This window comes from Pezoporus occidentalis, unplaced genomic scaffold (genome assembly GCF_034315485.1).
Source record: "Pezoporus occidentalis ecotype Australia unplaced genomic scaffold, CSIRO_AGI_Poc_V1 ctg295, whole genome shotgun sequence".
NCBI classification, from domain to species: domain Eukaryota; kingdom Metazoa; phylum Chordata; class Aves; order Psittaciformes; family Psittacidae; genus Pezoporus; species Pezoporus occidentalis.
This window is the reverse complement of record NW_026914885.1, coordinates 134,285-156,701: the sequence shown is the minus strand read 5'-3', so window position 1 is coordinate 156,701 and position 22,417 is coordinate 134,285. Positions and strand designations below refer to the sequence as shown.

At 37.5% G+C, this 22,417-nt stretch overlaps 1 protein-coding gene across 9 annotated transcripts in view; it reads right to left on the bottom strand.

The window, feature by feature from the left end:
* PRDM5 (PR/SET domain 5) overlaps positions 1-22,417 on the bottom strand; it is a 92,946-nt gene that overhangs the window by 31,915 nt on the left and 38,614 nt on the right. For 4 of the 9 annotated variants that reach the window (XR_009966264.1, XM_062626623.1, XM_062626624.1 and 1 more), the window contains 6 exons: positions 20,553-20,632; positions 14,988-15,072; positions 13,549-13,706; positions 10,064-10,150; positions 8,234-8,327; positions 4,116-4,276 (listed from right to left, as the gene is read on the bottom strand). Coding sequence is in view for 8 of the 9 variants with exons in the window: in XM_062626623.1 (XP_062482607.1) it covers positions 4,116-4,276; positions 8,234-8,327; positions 10,064-10,150; positions 13,549-13,706; positions 14,988-15,072; positions 20,553-20,632 (665 nt within the window). In the remaining variant the exon portion in view is untranslated. Of the gene's footprint in view, positions 1-4,115; positions 4,277-8,233; positions 8,328-10,063; positions 10,156-13,548; positions 13,707-14,987; positions 15,073-20,552; positions 20,633-22,417 lie in introns of those variants that run through there. The other 5 variants (XM_062626625.1, XM_062626626.1, XM_062626630.1 and 2 more) reach the window with 4 other exon arrangements.

The window sequence follows — 22,417 nt, the reverse complement described above, 5'->3', positions numbered from 1 at the left end:
ATCAGCCCACCTCACAAGCATGTCAAGGTCCCTCTGGATGGCATTCCTTCCCTCCAGCGTATCAACCAAACCACACAGCTTGGTGTCACTGGAAAACTTGTTGAGGGCGCACTCAATCCCACTGTCAGCGACGAAGATGTTAAACAAGACCAGTCCCAACACCGTTCTCTGAGGGACGCCACTCGTTACTGGTCTCCAGCTGGACATTGAGCAACTGGCCACAGCTCTGTGTGCGGCCACCCAGCTAGTTCTTTATCCATCAAGTGGTCCATCCATCAAACTGATGTCTCTCCAATTTAGAGAGAAGGATGTCGTGTGGGACAGTGTTGAACGCTTTGCACAAGTCCAGGTAGATGACATCAACTGCTCTACCCCCGTCCATCAGGTCTGTAGCCCCATCACAGAAGGCCACCAAATTGGTCAGGCAGGATTTCCCCTTAGTGAAGCCATGCTGGCTGTCACTAAGCACCTTGTTGTTTTTCATGTGCCTTAGCATGCCTTTCAGGAGAATCTGCTCCAAGATTCTGCCAGGCACAGAGGTGAGACTGACTGGTCTGTAATCCCCCGGGTCATCCATTTTCCCCTTCTTGAAAATGGGGGTTATATTTCCCTTTTTCCAGTCGTTGGGGATCTTCACCTGACTGCTATGATTTCTCAAATATGATGGCCAGTGGCTTAGCAACTTCATTTGCCAGCTCCTTCACGACCCGCAGATGAATTTCATCAGGACCCATGGACTTGTGCACTTTCAGATTTTTAAGATGGTCTCAAACCAGATCCTCTCCTACAGTGGGCACAAGGTCTTTATTCTCACAGTCCCTGTGTCTGCCTTCCAAGACATGGGCGGTGTGGTCAGAGCCTTTGCCAGTAAAGACTGAGGCAAAGAAGTCCCTTCCAATCTCTAGCATACTGTGATACTGTGTGTGAAAGAAGTCATTCAGAACCTCAGCCTTCTCCAAATCCTGTGTAGCCAGTTCTGATAGCTTCCACAGGGGGCCTGCGTTGTCCCTAGTCGGTCTTTTATTTGCTATGTACCTGTAGAATCCCTTCCTCTTATCCTTAATATCACTAGCCAAGTTTAATTCTAACTGGGCCTCAGCTTTCCTAACCTGGTCCCTAGCTTCCCGAGCAATATCCCTATATTCTTCCCAGGCCGCCTGTCCTTGCTTCCACTTATTATAAGCCTCTTTTTTCCTTTGAATTTTCCTCAGCAGCTCCTTATCCATCCAAGGAGGTCTCCTGGCCCTCCTGCTGCACTTCCTTCTAGTGGGGATGCAACACTCCTGAGCTTAGAGCCGGTGATCCTTGAATGTCAACCAAGAGTCTTGGGCTCCCCTGCCCTCTAGGGCTATATCCCATGGAACCTTACTAAGCAGGTTCCTGAAGAGGCCAAAGTCTGCTCTTTTGAAGTCCAGGGCAGTAAGCTTCCCGCATGCTCTTCTCACTGTCCTGAGGATCTCAAATTCGACCATCTCATGATTGCTGCACTCAAGGCTGCCCTGGAACATCACATTTCCAACCAGCCCTTCCCTGTTGGTGAGCACAAGGTCAGGCATGGCACCTCTCCTTGTCAGTTCCTCTATTACTTGCAGAAGGAAGTTGTCTTCCACACAATCAAGGAACCTCCTGGATTGCTTGTGTCCGGCTGTACCGTCCTTCCAACAGATGTCAGGGTGGTTGAAGTCACCCATGAAAACAAGGGCCTGTGAGCGTGAGGCTGTTCCTATCTGTCTATAGAGTGCTTCATCCGCAGGTTCCTCTTGATTAGGCGGTCTGTAATAGATCCCCACAGTAATGTCTCCCATAGTCATTTTCCCTTTAACCCTGACCCACAAACTCTCTGTTAACTGATCACCTGTCCCCAGACAGAGTTCCATACTCTCCAGCCTATTCCTAACATAAAGGGCAACTCCCCCTTCCCGCCTGCCAGGCCTGTCTTTTCTAAAAAGCCTGTAACCTTCCATTCCAACACTCCAGCCATAGGAGCCATTCCACCATGTTTCTGCGATACCTATTATATCATACCCCTGTAGACGTGCACACATCTCTAATTCCTCTTGTTTGCTCCCCGCCCTACGGGCATTTGTAAAGAGGCAAGGAAGAGTAAATGAGATGCATCCATTTCAACACTGGATGCACTTGCAGCATTTTTATTCCCCAACATTAGGGGTATCAATGTTAAATCCTTCTTGATTAGGATAGATTTCTTTAGAAATCACTTCTCTCTCTAACAGCAGTATTAGGGAATACCATATTCACTTAATACATTTCAAACTACCAGAAAGGATTTCTGGGAGCAATACAGTACAACTAAAAGGCTCACAAACATATAGCTTGTCCTAGTCTGACAGCAGCATAGAGCAATAGCAATTACAATTAAGTAGGAATGCCAAAGAGAGAACAGGGATAAATAATAACCACCAGGTACTTTCCATTAAAATACAAGTACACACAGTCATTTTTAATGTGAAATAGTAAGTCATACTGAATTTTTTAGAAAGGACTTTAGGGAAATTTTTAAAAAATTATGCAGAGCACATCAATGATTCCAGGTAATACTTTGACTTTTGGATCTTACAATCCATCCTTCACAAAAAATTGATCTGAACTCAATGTATCAGTATTATAAGCTAGGTCTGTTAACTCAAGTGATTAGAACAAGTGGATAAGGATGAAAAGGATTGTGTGTTGAAAAGCAGTCTTGTTTCGCAAAGAAATCAATTTGCTTAATGAATTATACTATTCCCCCCTGAAGTCTTGCTCCCCAGGAACACAATTTTATTTTGCATACCATTTGTTTTTTAGTTCTTGGACCAATATATTCAGGCTTGAAAAACAAATGTGTTTTAATACTCTGAAAAACAGTATTATAAAAGAGTATTATAGAGTATATAGAGTATTATATATAAATAGTATATATAAATATATAGTATTATGTATAAATATATAGTATTATAAAGTTCTCTCTCTGTTACAGCAAAACTCAACTCATATAACAGGCTGAACAACTAATGATCCTGGTTATTTGAATCTAAATTCTCTTACAGTACATGTACTGCAGTCTATAAACAAGGCAACCCACGTCATTTAAGCTCTTCTGAAGAACAGGCAAAAATCTTCCACTAAGCATATCTGAGAGGAATGCATCTTGTTTACACAGTTAAGTCACTCAATCACAGGAAACTTTATTTTCCAGCAACTATAATTACTAAGTAACTTAATGCATATTAAATATGGAATAAGCAGCACTTAAAACAGACTGAAGGCAGACAGCAAATGCATTAACATACATTTAATGGAAGATCAAGATCTTTAAAACACCACTCATTCATAGTTGGTTCCAATACTTTTTGCAAATACTTTTTACACATTAAGGAGACAGTGCCATCCACTACCTTACAGATTTCAATAGTCTACTATCTGCCAGTAACTTGGTTTAGGCTCTAAAGATGTGTACTAGTTCCCACAGCTGTAACATAGGGCTGGAGAGACATTGGAAGACTCCCTTATATTTTTTCCTCAATTTTGAACATATATTTGTGTTGTAATGCATAGGACTCACAACAATTATGTGCCGAAAATATTGTACTAAGTAATTCAGTTACACTCAGTTTTCTTACTAAAATTTTACATGCACATATGAAGAGCATACTACATGGCAAACAATGTATGCATCATGTTTTTCAATAAACTCTTGCAATCTGCATTTGGTGGCAATGCCTCAGCTGATTTGTTCTCAATTCAATTACTTTCTTCTCATTTCTTTGCTGTAACATAAACCTTACCTCACGCACAACTAGTGAGCAAGTTTTCTTCTAAAGTTTACCCCAATTCCGCCACAGAGATCAGTGGGAAGGAGTATGGCAAGAATAGTGCAGCAAGTCCAGCCACACACCAGATGCTGGAGTACCTACATTGAATTTATACATATGCACACACTACAGATTCTGCATGCCACCAAGAATCCCACTACTGCAATAAGCATTTTAGGATGTGAAGCACCATCATAGCTTTCTACTGAAAAGCCAGAAATGCAGAAGCATCTGGGGATTTTATGTTTATTACCATCTTAAGGACACAGAACAAATTAATATGACAGAACTTATTCTACTCACTTTTTTATGACTCTTTAGGACTGAGGGTGTCACAAAAGCTTTGTCACAGAGATCACACTTGTATTTCTTCTGTCCATCGTGTACAACTTGAATATGAACATTTAATGTGTCCTTTCTTTTGAAAGTAGCATCACAGTGATCACACCTGAAAGTCCTCTCACCTTATAAAGAGAAAAACAGTGTTTAAAGGTATCATATTTTTGTGGAAATACACTAATACTTACTGTTTCAGAATAATGAATAAAAGCAGCAAAGACAAATGAAAAGCTGGGTTCTGAGACCAGAAAGAACATCAAATCAGGTCATTTAGAAATTAAGGAAGTAGTCCTGACAACAATGTAGCCAGAAATGTGAAATCAATCTCTACAGCCAAAGGTAAAATGGCATCCAGTGGAAATGGCTGACAGCAAGATGGAGCACAGGTTTTATCAGAACCTCTTTAACAGACTCTCTTTATGGCAATGAGCAAAAGATGCAATAGGCTTAATCTTTTGAAATTTAAATGGTAAGAGACATCTTCCTGAATTTATAATAGTCTTCAACCATATATAGTTACTACACCAAGTATGCGTTTCACCAACTTCTGGGTAAAAGTTTAGCAAAATTCTTCAACATGCAAAGCAACGGGAAGCCTAGAATTTGCTAATTTTTTAGTGTTATTCTAGATGAAGGAAAATAATCAGTGTTTCTCCTCAGCTTCCTTATTTAGCAGAAACCCTACATCTCATTACAGAGGAACCATTTGACATTGCACTATCTCCATGCAAAGCTAGCTCACTGAACAGTCTTTACACCTTACTGTTTTTGGGGTTTTTTTTAAGCCATAAAGATACATGAAAACTTAGTTTCAAAATACCGCTGGTACACAACTATGTAAGGAGGTCTTGACGGTTTCTCAACAGCATAAAGCAATAATCAAAACTGCTTGCAAAAAGATGGACTAAAACTTCCTGAGCAGCTCTGGAAATCACAGAATCATAAAAACGTTAGGGTTGGAATGGACCTTAAAGATCATGGAACCTGTTTCATAATACCTCATTGTGATAAAGAACAACCACGTTTCATATCATAAATGTAAAATCATATCTGACGCTTAAGAATGATCACTGCCAAAAACAAACTCTTTGGCAGATAAGAGTAATACTAAAGATTCCAAATATATTCCTAATATTAATGTATAAAAATAAAGAATTTCCATTTTGTATTGTCAGTCAACATGTTTGCACTGTGATAGATCTAGAGGTTTGTTACAAAATAGCAAAAGATAGACATCGATTCTCTTCAGGCCTAGGCACCCCAGACAATGGAAGTAAACAAGAAAGTTTATCACTGACTCAGCTCTTGAAACCACTGAAGGCAGGAAACTTTTTCAGAGTACCTGACATGAAACTGTTAACAATATTGATAAATGTCTCCCAAGATGAAAACAGAGCACTAGAATATCCTACAGTGCTTTCCCCCAGGAATACACAACATAATGTATCTTTCCTGGGACTGACATTATCTATTCCACTGATGCAGTCTCTTCATGACAAAACAAGAAAATGAAAATCAGGACTACACATTCTTTATTTAAATGAGTGATCTTCAGTGCCCGCTTCTGCTGATCCCTGTAGCAATAGCTAATTAATATTTCTCCTACTAACAAACATTCCGCATGCAGATTTTTACCCTGGAAAGCAAATACATAATGTGGATTATGTCCTCCTTGCAAATGCAATCATGTTCATGCATGTCTCCACAATCCTAAATAACTAAATCACCCAAGTAAAACTGTTCAGGACTACTCATTCTTGTTAGTCAAGTCTCTTATGGCCTCATGAGCTAGTATGAGCTATGAGGTACTATGCACTTATGTACCTTATCTCCTCCCTAAACACTATAGCTAAGAATAAAGGGTTAGCCCCAACATTGACAGTGACATAATGAGAATACAGTTGCTAAAAGTATTATCAGCAGCATGCCTAGGAGAAAAAATTTGTCTGACTCTCAGAAGATGGGTTACATTTCTACAGCTAGAGCCTGGGGAGGGAGGGTAGAAAGAAGAGTTTGGATTTTTACTATTACTGGTTAATTAGATATACTTGATGTTCAGTTTGTAAAGTTTTATTCATGACACCTTTTCCAATTAAAAGACAGGAACAACTGAAAAATTAGTTTACAAAATATGGATTTTTCCAGCCTATTTAGTTTGTAAAATAAAATTTAAGTTATTCTACATCATTCTCCAGAGGGCCTGCCTCTAAACCAACAAGGGGATACTGAATTTAAAAAAAGATGTAGAACGACCTTCAATTTTCCCTTCAAGTTTCAAGCTTCGCAAACAATTTTTTTCTTTCCTACAGCACACCACAGCAAAGCCAGATAAATATATCCGGAAGTTCTGGTTTGTTTCCCTCCTGTTTTTTATAGAGCAGGTATATTTCAGAGCTATGAAACGGACTACCATCCAGCTGTAGAAGGACAATGCCAGTAATTCTGAGTTACTTCAAATATGAAAGGCTCATTACCATGTCATCACAACTTCTCAGTCTCACGAGTTAGGTCATGAGGAGAAGACTTCTACATTTCTTCTCTGGAACACAAGCTCTTTTCAGACAACAGCAGAGCCCCTTGTTTTAATCACAGCCTTGAACTAAAAGCTGTTTATTCTTCAGTTCATCCTAGTAATGACTTTCACCTTGCTACTGGTCTGTCAGCACTTCTTTTTTTGGACCCTACAGATGAAAGATGCAGTATGACTGTAAAAACTTTGATTATATTCTGCTGTATTAAGGCCTCCTTATTAAGCTGCCCAGTTGTTGAGCCTTTTTTTTCAAAAGTAAAAAAAAAGAAAGTTTTAAAAATCTTTCCTGTGATTAATAAAAATGCAAGTCTTTTCAGTTTAAGGCTTGGACTCATTTTGGAGGCAGTTTTACCTATACTGGTAAGGCAGAATTTACCTATTCAAACACCTACTCTGTACTTCAGCAGATATGTCTCCTTTTGCACTAAGGAAGACTGACAAGACAGTGTCTGTGCCAGTGCAGTTCACAGTCTGATATATTCTGTATTTGCTTAAATACTGGTGGTTCAGGAACAACTAAACCTGCCACAAATCACAACCCTAGCTCAAACCTCTTCAAAAATAGTCATATATGTTTTTAGAGAGATCTTTACCAAGGCAAACTATTCTGTGCACTGTGAATTTACTGCTTTTGGATGTTTTGCGAATGCTTCGTTCATTAGAAAATACATTGCTAAACAGGTTTTTAAACACCCCACCCCCTGCAATCATTTTTAAACATTTAACACTAGAAAAAAACTTTTAAATTCAATGCTTTATGAAATCACAGAAGTTCTGAAAGATAATTGTAAAAGAACAAATTAAACACACCAGTCTAACAATTCGTCTAATATAACCAGTATTTACAGGACTGACAAACAAAAGTTTTGTGGTGTTCTTAATTATACCAACATAAATATTCTCCAAATCAAAGTACTGCCTTCTAAGCTACAAGGATTTTAGACCATGACTATTTTCTAAACTCTAAATTGCTGATATTCACATTGTCGAATGGTAGCCTTGGGCTCTGTCAATATCAAAGACAGGGAAAATTCCACCAAAAATAAATCTTTATGCAGACAGTTAAAAAATAGTACAGAATGCCAAGAACAAGTTACTCATGAGGGAAAATGGCCACAGCATTTCTCTTGGCTGCAAGTTCTACGCCACAGGCAGGAAACATTAGCCTGATCTGGCACAGGACAGAGAATTTCAGTTTCAAGCTCTAAACAGGATTATCTACAAAAATTGAGTAAGCCACCAAGTTATCTCTGCCTCCATTTCTTCCTTCTTAAAATGGAGGTAACACTGTCATGCTTTACGCACAAATAAATCTGCCATCAGACTTCAAGTCATTGCTAAATTTTATACAGCATATTTGGATTTGCATTTAAGTGCATTTAAAGACAAGTTTTGAACTTGGCTTTGAATCTTCTAACTTCCTGGGGCTAGAGTTGAATCTCAATACTAATTTAATATAGCAAATTGCATACTGGAGCAAGGCGCCATATGTCTCCTTTACTCAGTCAAATGTGAGAACTGAGGAACTTCTTTTCCCTCTCTTAGCACTTACTGTTATGGATTAACAGATGTCTTTGTAGAGAGAACGGGGTTCGGAACAAAGCTTTGCATTCCTCACACTGGAATGGTCTCTCTTCAGAATGAGTCTGCAGATGAAAGACAACATGTAAGAGGAAAGGCTCAAGGAAATCAATTAGCTCTCATTACAGTAATTATAGCTAATTCACTAGTCTGAATTAAGGAGGGAATATCACAACAATTTGAAACATCAGGGGATGAAGAATTAACAATCATTCTGCCATTACCAAGAATCCCGAAAATCAGCTATCAGCCACTGAATAAATATGCCTTTCCAGTCCTCAAGAACTGTTTTCTGAGGTATGTATTTAAACAGAAACAAAATATAGAATAACCAGGAAAAAAAAAAACAAAACCAAAAGCTCAGTTGCACTGTGTCATCAGTACTCACACTGGCCTTAAGTACTTACTAATATGAATAAACGCTTGAAAGCCTATGAGGGGCAGCCTATAGGGATGCTGGGGAGGGGCTCTTCATTAGGAACTGCACTGGTAGGACAAGGGCTGGTGGGTTCAAACTGAAGCAGGGGGAGCTCAGGTTGGATCTAAGGAAGAAGTTCTTTACTGTGAGGGTGGTGAGGCACTGGAACAGGCTGCCCAAAGAAGTGGTGAATGCTCCATCCCTGGCAGTGTTCAAGGACAGGCTGGACAGAGCCTTGGGTGACATGGTTTAGTGTGGGGTGTCCCTGCCCATGGCAGGGGGGTTGGAACTCTATGATCTTAAGGTCCTTTCCAACCCTAACTATTCTATGATTCTAATTAAATGTACACAAAAACCTTTGTTAAGTCTGAGGGTAAATCTGATCTGATTATCTCAAGGCAGTATCTAAAATCTGGCCAAGAAAATTTCTCAAATAATGAACCTAGTCTTACATATCCTTGTGTCAGCTTCTTGTACTAAAAGACAAAAAAAAAAATAAAAAAAATAAAAAAAATAGGAGTATCAGTACTGAGGGTTATGTTTGTTGTAGAAGTTATCATAGGTGAGAAACAGCCTCAAAGTCATACATAAAATAAAAGGGCCTAAGCTTGGATGAATCTCTCAAACTGCAAAGTTGCTGAAGCAGATTTCTTTTCTGGAGCTTCTTAAACATCTAGCTTCATTTTGCTTCTGTAAATTCCAAAGCACTTTCCCTGTTTCCTAGTGTTATTAAGTGCTGTCCCACTGCAGATAGCAAATTAAACCATACAATTTATTATCTAGCCAATTTCCTACTATTTTTGCAAAGGAAATCAAGTTTAAACTTTGCATTAGATCACTTTGTATTAGATCTTAAGTAGAAGCTGCTGTGTCAAGAGGAAAAGGGACAGTGTTTTATAATATGCACAAAATTAGGTAAATAAGGGTACATATTAGTGTAGTACGTATTTAGATAATCTATTTCTGCTGTTCATAATACCATACAACATTTATAGCTATCCCTTAAACTATGGGGAAAAGGGGATTTGTGAGCAGTCAGTGTAATTATTTAGATGTAGACTGAGGACCTTGAACTTAGATTTATTTTAACACTAATGCCCTCCTACATACACAACAGTACGAAAACATTAGAGTACTTGCAATGGCATACAGAAGCTTTGGATTCAAAGTCATTCCCTGGATATCAGCCTATGTCACTTAAAGCAAAATGGCAACTGAAGCATCATCAAACGTGTGGAATGTATCACACATAAAATCTGCTGAATTATTCAGTCCAGATTCTACAGGTTTATATCAATTTGCATCAGATGACACCCTGCCTGGCAATCTCAGAAGTCAGGCCAAGGATTGACAGTACATGAAGAGACTGAACTACCTTCTCACCTCAACAGGTGGTTCCTCCAGAACAGGGTTGAGATATATTGATGAGACACTGTGGGGAAGCTCGCAGTGCTGCTGTCTGTGCTGTACCTGTTCTGTGGATAAATAGAAGGGTTCAGTCTCTAGGGCTGTCAATCTGGCACCTTTCACGAGCGCAAAATTCCTCTTGCTTATTCAAAAAATGTCCTGGTTTAGAACACTCACCACTCGAGTGATAGTTCTGAAGATTTGTACAGAATTCCTTATCATTTCCTTGACGGTTCTCCTAGTCTTCTGACCAAAATACAATATTCACCTGTACATCTTAACTTCACTACAAACACCTACGCAGGCATACCCTCATGCAAGGAAACAGAGATCATTTGCCTCTTCTGTGAGTGGTCCGAAACCAACCTAAGTCTATCACAGAAAAGCCAGGGAAGTCCTAATGAGGTGAGGTATCCCCACCAGACAACCATATTACCTGTAATACTGTCCCTTTTTGTCCTACTAACATGTCCCAGATCAGAGATGGCTTCCATTCAGTCAGAGCAGAAGACAGGTGTACAACCAAAGCAACTGAGGAGGGGCTCTTATGGAATATTTCACATCTGCCATTCCTAACAAAACATTTGTAGAAGTTTAAACCCAGCCCAATTATTCTCAATAGAGAAACTGAGGGAATATGGCTGTTCAAATTCATTATGCTCCCCAAGACCAAATAACCCTGGATTAACTATAAACCCTTTAAAATCCTGTGTCTGCTGACCTATATCTGCTCACTGTTATATCCTCATATTTTATTCTCTGAACTCATCCTCTATACATAGCACAAAGGAGCAGATGGAAAAAAAACTTTTGCTTTCTCCTGTATTGAAGTAATCTGCATTATACGGCACAGAACATTGACTACTTTTATCTGTAGCATAATCCAGTACTACATTTGCCTCAATTTCAGATACTATTCTCTTCCCTTGTCACAAAAATGGAATCATATTCTTCATATGATCACATGGTCATACAGCCTGAGCTTTTTGAAAAGACATCTGAGCTAGTTCCACCTCACATAACACTTCCCAGTGCTGACATCTCCAAGGAAGTGACAAAGCAAGTTCACACATGTACCCTACTGAGCAGTGTAGTACTTGTGTGCAGAATCAGCACATTAGAGAGGTACCACAGAAGACTTAAGAGAGTGGTAAGTTAGGGTTCCTATCATAACGCTCCACTGAACAGAGCAGATAATACTCTTCGCGATTCCACTGTCTACCTCCCAGTGAAATCTTGTGAAATGTGAGGAACTAATCTTCTTTTGATGAAATGACCCAACATTTATCCATATCTGAAAGATGTTTAAAAGCACGTTGTGGGAGTCATTTTTACTCTGATACTCCCAACATAAAATAATCCTATAAAGGAATCCCAGAAACAACAGCAACAAGTTTCCACCTAAAAGACAAAACAAAACTTCAAAGGCACAAAATGAATATGCATCCTGTTTCTTATTATAAATAAAAATTATGTGGCTCTACTGTAAAACCTAAAACACTTTTTCAAGTGTGTTGCTATCAAACTTGAAAGAATGTTTTCTGTTGAATGTGGTTGATTTAAGTATTTTTAACCGCTATACCCATCATTCCTAATGCAGGATTCTAAGCTCCCTGCTACTAGCACAGTAGCTGCAACCTGTAACTCAAAAAAGCACTGTGAAATAATTCAGAGTACAACTTTTCTTCCTCCAAAAGAAAATGGAACCTAGGAAGACATCTTAACGGAATACACACCTAAAGAATCACTAAAATCCCAAGCTGAAGATATACACAGTAGTATGATACATGGTAAAGTTTTAAATTTCCACTGTTACTGGATTGCTATTCCTATGAATAAGCAGAAGAACTATCATCCTCTTCCCCTAGCAGTAGAGCAGCCCTTCTAAAATTATGCCAAAGTAATTTTAAGTGCCATCCCAAACTACCACATCCTTGGCTTAAACCTTACAACTGGTTTTGTGCATCCATGCTCCCCTCCATTAATTACTACCTCTCTTTGATTACACTGTTTACTCAATGGAGAAAGGCATGTCTAAAAAAGCAAATCAAGACATCTATGTCAGTCTCCTGTCTCTCACACTCATCTCTTCGTTTAGCAAGGGAAATCAGAGATCTAAATATGGATGGGTCAATATTCACAGTTGTTTGGGTAAACTATGTAAACAGAGGAGTAAGTTCCTTTCATTATAAGGACAGGGTTGATTTACAGCCAGTACTATGTGCCAATATGTTCAGGAAGTATTCCAACATGCTTAAAGGAATTCTGTCAAAATTAGATTCTCACTAAATCTGTCTAAACTTTAATATTATTCCTATTAATTGGAGACTCTAATCCTTCCTTATGCTACTGGTGATGCTGCTTTAAACACAGAATTGGGTCACAGTGTTTACTCATTCACACTTAATCCTGAAGTCCTTTTTTTAGCCCAAACTCCCTACCAGTCATCAACTGCAAATTAACATAAGGAAACATGTAAGAAGTATTCATTTAAGATATAGATGGTATCTTTCCAGATAGTATTTTACACATTTTCCTTAAAATAGAGCCAATTGGCAAGATTCTGCCCCATTTTCTTAATGAAGTCTAAAACATGAGATACAATCACAGCATAATACGGGGAGTCCTTCAGCAGGCTTCTACATGCTTTCTATATTAGACAGTCATCACCACTTCATCCTGCAAGAGGCATTATTATTACTCTTACATGACTTATGGTTGAAAGTGCAAGAGATGGTGCAAAGATCCTGTGCCAAATTCACAGATGGCACAGAACATGAGCTGAACTGAGAAAGGCTTGTAAGTGTGGGTGTATCAGGGGTGAGTTTTCTTCCTTTCTATACAGTCTCTTATTTCTGAAACAGCAGTCATAGGTATAGCCTAGCCATTAAAAATCTAACCCCAGGTTAAAAATAATGACAAGCATTACAGAAATTAGGCCAAGCAGATTTGAGCTTAAATCAACAGAAATGGAGCATCCTTTCATGAGCCTATTTTTCAGGTAATGTTTCTTCTGATGTTGTTTTAATGTGTGAACACTACCAGTGCAAATACACTGCAGTTTAAAAGCATCTGCTGCAACAGGACTATACTTAGTTTTATTCAAATACGGTATTAAAAAAAATACAAAATTGAGGACAGTTCAGTTACATTATAACTTGATAAAAAGTAGGGGGAAAAAAAGTCAAAATGAGGATTTATTTGATGCTTTTAACCAAGCAACTGTGATACTCTGCTTATTTCACTGGGTTGGTGGTGGGTTTTTTCCTTATTAGAATTCATTCAGTATTTTGGGATTTTGGATATAACAAAAAAAAAAAACAACTAAAAAATACATTCTCCAATAAGTCAATCCCCTCTTTATAAGCATGCCAGAGCTTAATGATGAACCACTTAAAAGAAAAAAAATCTGCAAATCTGAGGCTGGCAGACCTGTAAACAACAACAGCAGAGTGCTTTACCTTCTTGTGATTCTTGTAAACATTTCTGTGGGCAAATCCCTTTCCACAAAGCTTGCATTTATAAGGTTTATCTTCACTGTGTATTATTTTGTGTGCAGTCACTTGATCAAGTCGTTTGAAGGACTTATTGCAAACCTCGCAGGTGTAGGGGCGTTTTTCTGCAGAAAATGAGCGGGGGACATTTAATCTCCTGCTTACACAGGGGGAGAAGATGAAAGGCAGAGACAGTCATCTCCTCTGAGAGATTTCTGCAATTAAGTCAACCCAATTAAGATTAAACCAATTAGAAAGACATCTAATGCCCTTTATGTTAGACAGTTAAGTCGCTTCACAAGAGATGAGCCATGGTGTATCTCAAGAAATTGGCACATTCTTTGCAATAATTATTGCTAAAACTAAATTCTGATTAATTAGCTTAAATCAAAAGAGAATGACTTCAAAGAGGAAAACTCCGTTTTCAGATTACAAATGTGAAAGAGGGCATGACAGTTTAAATGTTTTAAAACTTAATTAACAATATACATATTAGCTTCCAAACCCAAAAGTTCCTATGCAAAAAGACTTTAAGCTTCAACTGGTGACTGCAACTTAGCTACATTAATGCTCATCCAAAAGTGTCAAAAGCAAGCTAGAAGCCTCTGAGATATAGATTATGAGAAATGAGCTTTTGGTGCAGACTGGTATCAAGAAAATAGTTCAATTCTAAGCCTCTGCAGCTGTAAAAACCTGTGTATTTTAAATGCTAATGTATTTGACAGAAAAATGTTTGTGTTTCCATTGTGTTAGCTGATGTTTCTAATCACTAGAAATGCTAGACTGCAATGATCAGAAATACCGACCAATTTGTATCATACTGCCAAACCTATGGACAGGCCACTCCCCACTCACAGTCACCTGTTCCGAAAGATGACTGGCAAAACGAAACAGTTGTGTGTGGTCTGTGAAATGATGTGGAGTACAAGCCACCTTCCTTCAACTGGAACCTATGTGCATGAGTCCACTAATATGTATATGTATGAATGAATGTCTTTTTGTCACAGATCTCTGACTGACACCATACCCTAACTCACGTTCTCCTCAACACGAGATTTTACCCAATGGTTCTTCACCTCCTCTACAAATCAATAGCAATTTTTCGCCCCAATCCAGCTAACTGACATCATCTATCCCAGCTAGCATGAAAAAATAGCTTGACAAAGCAGCAATAGCAAGAAGACTATATTATTACACTTGGTTTTTGAAAGGCTTAGGAAGATAGCTTACATGGTTTCCTTGGAACCTGAGATTTTCTTGAGCAGCTCAGGGCAAAACAGAATTCACCAAGCCTTCTATCAGGTAATAATTCAGATAAAAGTCTAACTAATTCAGGTAAAATTCAATGTATGTTAAATACATATACATACACATATACATATGTTTCTGTTACCTTTGTACGTTACCTGAATGAGTTATCATATGGCGCTTTAGCTGGTTAGCTGAAATGAATTTCTTGTCACATTCCTGACACTCAAAGATCTCATGGACCTACAAAATAAGTGTTTAATGGTAATTAAACATGTGTCTCCAACAAGATCACACATCTTACATATACAGATATTCTCTTAACAGACCATAACTATTTCTTAGCCAGCTGCTATACTCACACTTATAAATATTCTGTGATTTCCCCCCTGCTAGTCCCTTGGTAAACAATAGTATCTCTCAAAAAATAAAAATATTCATCATTACAAACAAAAAAAGTATCACTAGAAGTACCTACAGAAACATGGGTCATGCAAATTTGCAGTATGAGATCCATGTAAAATATTACTATTATGAAAGTATGAAAAAAAACAGATGCAGAATACCTTTTCAGAACATTTCCTTCTAGTCAATAAGACATAAGTAATATTTTTTACTTAGATGGTTGTCTGAAGTTTATATAATTGTGCTACCTATTAGAATCCCCCCAGACACAATTACTTGAAATAACTAGCAAGGTATTCTTAAACACAGTATTTAATACATCAGAACCCAGACTGTGCTTTAACACCATACAAATGTCTGATTTCAACTTACAAGCATGGTTTAACAGTCTCATTGAACACATTTGCATCAGAACAGAGACTTCCATGCTTGTGCATTCAAAAGCTACAGCTTTTTTTAGGTATATATTCTATTGCTGCTACTCTTTAATCAATTTTTCAGAAAAGAATCAGACTTGTGTGCACATGCATTAAATAGTTGTAGCTATTATATTCTATAGCTGGCACTCTTTAATCAGTTCTTTAGAAAAGTGCATCATTACATGGTAAAACAACAGTAATAAAATATAGCAAATATTTTAATTAATAATTATATTCAAATAGATTTTCAGTGTAAGAAAACTTGTCCAATAAGATGATTTATGAGCATCCAGGCTGTAATACCACAGACAAGTGCTCATACAATGATTTATTTGTGTAACAAAATTAGTCTCCTTAGCTGTAATAGCCATCAACATAAACCTTTGCTACATTGAAGTCAGAACATACTTACAATAGTTTCACAGGCACTTGAAGAGCTACACCTTCAGATAACTACTAGCTATACAAAACAGCAAGCATCTGAACAAGATTAACATATGCACAGATAAATACACTCCCTCACTTACAGGACTGATGATCTTAAAATTTTCATGAGGTCTACTGAAAAGCAAAAGGTGATTTCTGAAAGAGTTTTAGGGGACCAGCTGAGCTAAAGCTTTGAAGATGCAAGTAACCAATGATCAGCTTTTCCAGAAACTAATATGAATTTCAATTTACCACTCCAAGAACTGGATGAGACTCTATATGCTGGAAGGCAGTGCTTTGAGAGAGCACGGATATGAGAATGTTGCACCCAACTTAAATTATCAAGTATTATTGATGATTTTAAAGCAGTGCTCAAAATTTGGTTTCTTCTACCTTTCTATAGCTCTTACAGTAATTGTGAAAAATGAAAATTGCAGAGTAGAACTAAACACTGCCCAGTGTTAAACAAATGGGCAGAAAAACCCCAACAGAGAGACACTCAGAACTGGAAGACAAAAAAGGGTGAGAGGGAGGGCGGGAATCACAGATGATGTTTAAGAGTGACTCTCTTCATCATAATTTTACATTAAGTCCGGCTCTACTACAAAGAAAGTTAAGAAAGAGTCAAGGATTTTTCATGAGCAATAAAACGTTCTCAATCTCTGATCATTGTTCTAACAATGAGTAGAATCCCTCTTTATTCTGTCATTTTCTCTGCAGCAAACCATGCTACAGCATGCCTCTTACTGGAACCTTACAGATTCATATAAGAAATCTGCTAAGAAATCCAGAAGGCCAACAGCACAAACTAGTCTTACCACTGAAGCACAATCCTGCATTTTATACAGGCATTCATATTATGACCTTCTTCAAAATCAAAAAAGTTTTCCTGTCTTACACTCTAAGGTGTCCTTAGCCTTCTTCTCATAAAAGAATTCGCTACTTTACCATTCAAGACACCTGCCTACAACTACAGTCAGAAACTCACCTCACAGCTCTACAGCCAGAAAGAGACATAACCCCACACACACCCTACAAGTGCTGAAAGTGTAGCACTATCAGTTCTGACTGGGAAAAGAAACTACCAACACTGAGAGTTGTTTGAATTTTTCTTCCCTTTGCACTTAGAGAACATTACAGCATCAGTGGAGAGGCCTGGCAGCCTGTGCTATTCACATGTACATGCTCGCTTTGAAGTTTAAGTTCCTGTGCGTAATTCAAATCCAAAACATGGCTGCTATATTCAAAGGTACAAAGGGAACCCTTTAGCAATAATCTGCATCAATGAAGACAACACTCTCCTCACTTGCTTATTCACTTTTATCATTGTTCAATGATGGAGTTCTGCATTTTACCTAAATTTCAGAGCTTAGTATCAAAATATAATTCAGATGGTATTGCATCTCCCCTGGCAGTAGAAATCACAAACCTGCAGAAAGGAGATTTTACAACAAACTTTTTCACTCTATTACCCAGTCTTCTGTAAGCTCCTGTACAGCACTGCCTTAGTTGTGTTTGCTGAGGGTTGGTTGGTTTGTTTGTTTACACTACCATATCACTCAGCACAGACTACTATAAATACCAGATAGAAGGATGTTACTTTACAACTGGAGGATAAGACAAAAGAGAATAGGTGGATGGACAAAATGGAAATCAAAAAGATACTGATCATCAAAAAAAGCAATGATCAGTGGATCGACATCCTAACTGTTCAAGTTCTGCAGGCATCACGCATCATAATTGTTGTTAAAGTTTTGTAGGCATCATGCAGGAGGGTAGTATTATGGTAAGCAGTTTTGGAAATCAAATATAAAATTTGATGAGGCTGTTCTGGTTTTGGATTGTATTTGAATATAGACGAGGCTGTTCTGGTTTGAATTGTAATCAGTAAGATGAGAATTCAAAACAGTTTTTACACTCTGAATGAAGCTCCAATATACTCAATATTTAGAAAGGAGAAATCAAATGCACAAATGATGACCAACAGTTTACATACAGCACCACTACAGAAAAGATTAATGAATTCCAAAGTATGAATAATGAGATTGAGGCTACTGTCAGAAAGCACTGTCATTCTGTATTAATAAATATATTCTATGTGTTAATAAACTTAGTACAATCATTCTTCCATTCTTGCCACTACCAAAGGCTCAACTAAACACCAATGCTCTTCTTGTCTGGGCAGCTGATTTCAAGAAACACATAGGTGAAAAGATAATCCACAGGAAGAAAAAGTTTACTGAAAGAAAAAGCAGTTTGGAAAAACAGATGCATCAAGAAAGACTGAGATAAGTGTGTTTGTACAGCTTAGAAATTGCAAATGGAGTTCAGAACAACTTTGCAATGTGCTGTTACAGAGAAGACTCTGGTGAATTTTTCTCAGCATTCTCTCAGGTAAGACAAAGAGCAATTAATTTGCAGTAAAGAAGATTTTCGTAAACACCAGAAAAAACAAACACTGGACTAATAAATATATTGCAAAAAAGTCGATGGCAATAAAGCCGAAAGAGAGAATACAAAGAGACATCTATGGGGGTGGTAGAATTTCCTTTAGTGGAACTTTTCAGGAGATGAGACAGCACATATCTGGAATGATTTAGGTATATAGTTACTTCCTTCTGTGAACCAGAGGGCTAGACAACCTCCAGAGATCTCTTCCAGCCCTGTACCACCTTGAATTTATTGAGGTTAAACAAAACAAAAAAAAAAGATCATGTTACCAAAAATTAGCATGGTACAAGCAACAGTCTAGAAAACAAGGTAAGACTAAATGACAGATAATGATGACAGCAGAGTTTAATTGTGCACAGCTGAGAAGGGGCTTATCTTTAGACATTTAAGGTGCAAGCAATCCGCAGGACATACATAGGTAAAAATGGGTTTAAATCAAAGATGACATGAAAGATAGAGATCTGAATAACCGTCTCTTCAGAAAGTAAACAGATTTCTTAATCTTCCCTATAGCCACACTCTTTACCTTCTTTCTCTGTCAGATTTCTCTCTCTGCTGCTTGAGCTTATTTTCTGTTCTCTCCTATACTTTACCTTTATATTCTCAACTTTTATTTCTTTACATTGACAGGAAATGGCTGAAAAAACAATCACTTTTCCTATCTGTTTCACCCATTATTTTCTTACTGTTTTTTTGGGTTTTTTGCCTGTCAAAATATTTATGGCAATATTTGTGATGGATCTAGCCCCAACACCTAGAAATGCAAAGTAAATCAAGCAAACAGAAGTCATAAGTCCTACATACCATCTCAATCACTATCTGATGTAGGTGTGTGAATCCAGAATATCTATTTACTGGATGTCATAAAAGAGGAGCCAATAAAGAAGAGGAAAAAAAGTTGTATGCATAAAATCTTCATGGTGATTCGTAAGCTGAGTAAGTGCTCACCTGAGCAACCATCAATGCTACTTGAAAAGTTTGTTAGTTTATGTCAGAGAATCTGCACAGAAACAAACCAAACATTTTAGTAAAATGCACACCCTAACAATAGTATCCTTTATTTTCAGGACCAACATAAGGTGTACTGGATGTGTAAAAATTGCAATTACATGTGGCAAGGCATACCAAGATTTGGCCTGAGGAGTAATAAAATATAGCTCTGTTACACAAGAAATGCAGTTATAGTAATACAAGCAAGAAGAAAGACAAACTAAAAAGGAGGGGGCCACCATTTCCTTTGCAACAACGTATTTTAGATCATATCATGTATATCCTCAATGGATTCAGGTTATAACAAGGGTGTTATTAAAGACTTACAGTTAATCTGATAAACAGTACAATGTATCTTTTTGTAAAAACAATCTCCTGGGTTTTAGTCATTTATCAAATTAATCTTGCAGGGACTTCCTTTGGGTACAATGGATTCAGAATCTCATAGTCATAGTCCATCTGTATTTATCTGCAACAGATGATTTTCAAACTGTTAACCCCTCCTGTTCTGGTTATAAAAAATTAGGGGTATAAACAAGAAGACAGTAACAATTTGGTTTTGAGGAGAAAAAAAATTTACTACTGCATAACTAAATTACAAGTAACCCTTTTAATGGTATGTCACAAAGTAATATGAAAGATTGACTGTATTTTGTACAAAACCTTAAGGCTCATGAACTTATTTTATGGTCTGTATGAATCCTGTATATAACATACTTCTACATTTAGCTTAGTATCTTAAGAATGCTTAAGAACAGCAGGCAACTTTGACTTAACGATGGAATGCATAAATGATCCAAGCACAAACATCTCTGGTTTTGGTAAAAGATGCATTAAAACTTTAGGAAGATTTTGGTTTAACTGATTGTGATTACAAAAATAAATACCTGCAATAAAATACATTTGTTCTGTAACCATGAAAGAGATTATGCGAAGGTCTGCATTACAGCAGCTTTCAAGTGACCTAAGCACCACAGTCTCACATCTTAGTGAAGTTAAAGCCTGCTGTGAGTTAGCCTTCATCTTACTGACCTTTCGATGCTCTTGGAGATTTGCTGCTGAGGAACATTTCTTATTGCACACTGAACACATCAGCTTCTTCCTAGAATTTCCTGAAACAGAAATAAACTACCACCAACATCTAAAAAAGGAAGTGCTAAGAATGAACCTGAATATTTTCTACTGAGTCTGTGACTTTTCACAGCTCATCTGACTGACATAAGATTTTTATGTTTGTATCTCATCTTCAAAGTGTTTCAAATCAGGAGTTCCCTGTGGGTGTTCAACAAACCAGTTAATGATGAAATATAAACCAAGAAAACTAGAACAATAAAGAAAAACACCCTTCAAATACATGTTATCACACATCACCAATCCAATACGAAGAGCATAATTCACAACTAAGATCAACTCACTTTACAACTGAACAGTTGATTTCTTCCAGAAGTCAATTCAGGAGTTAGTGCAGCAGTGACAAAAAAAGTTCCCAAACTGAAGTCAAAACCACCATTTCTTATTTTATTCAAAAAGCATTAAGCATTCTACTATATAAAATAATATACCTTTAATAGACTTTAACTGAACAAGACAAGAAAATTGTATCATGAATTGAAACCTCTAAAACCTCATCTAAAATGTAAATTACAAAACAAGCTACAGGTCAGCTACTGGATGTATTTTCCTTCCCTTTTCACAGCTGTTTCAAAAGGTGACAGAGCATTTAATGGGGCTTATCTTTTACTTACACTTTGAAATTCATTTTAGTAACCTCAAAGCTGTTTTATTACAAGACAAAGCCACCACAAACCTAATTCTTTGTTTAGAATTACATGCCCATGCAAGACATTTCCTAACTTATATAAATGAAGGTAAAAAGAATGGACATAGAATGGGAGTCAAGCACAAAGGAAGTATGGATCAGAAACTAATTTATTAGATGACTTCCAGCTCAATTTTCAAGACTCTCAGTATCCTACATCTTTCCTCCTCCTGCTGTCCTAAGAAGTCCTATTATGCTGTTTCTTCTTACTACAACCAATTGGTTCAATACTTAAATTTGTAGTATAAAAAATCCCAACTTAATCTCACATATGCTTTTGCTGTTCTAAAACTTATGACAAGTATTTACATATACTGATATACCCATAGATAAAGGAATACACTTCAACTTACAAGAAATTTATAAGACCTTTTCAGAGGAGAGGAAGGTGATAATATCTGTTCATAGCTTTGTCTAACAGGCAACACACATAACAATCCTTTCTACTTTCCCTTGACTCCTGGTGACATACGGCAAGAAGGGGTTCTGTAAGAGTCCCTCAACAGCACTAGGTTATTTTACTTCCTGCACTGACACCAGATGTGATTTCTATGAGTCCCCAGTGGTAAAATAAAAGCTCTGCTCATTGTGCAGGCAGAGCAAAAACATTCTTCAGGCATCTGCTCTCAGTCATGTCTGAAGTGATCATTCAAAAGAATTGCAGAATTTCTATACAACCACATAACTGGCCAAAGCTAAGCCTAAATATAATAATGCTCATGGATTAAAAAATACCTTACTGATACTGAAAAAAGCGGATAACCTTTTGTAAGGAAGGTAATGGAATAGGTTTTTTACACTGGAAGTTTGGCAGAAAAGACGTTTTCAAGTAATGAAAATCTTACAAAGCATCTCAGTGCTGTCATCATCAACTAAAGACTGTTTTCTTTGCACTCTGGTAATTTGCTATCCCCACAGATACTGATCTTCCATTGATATTCAGAGGGGACATACAGAGAAAGCAGAATGCCAGAACTGAGATCTGCACTGTGGACCTGAGAGCAGTATTTTGCCCTTTCATGGAAACAGAGTGAAGTTTGATTGAAAAGTATTGATTCATAGTGGACAGATACAAAAA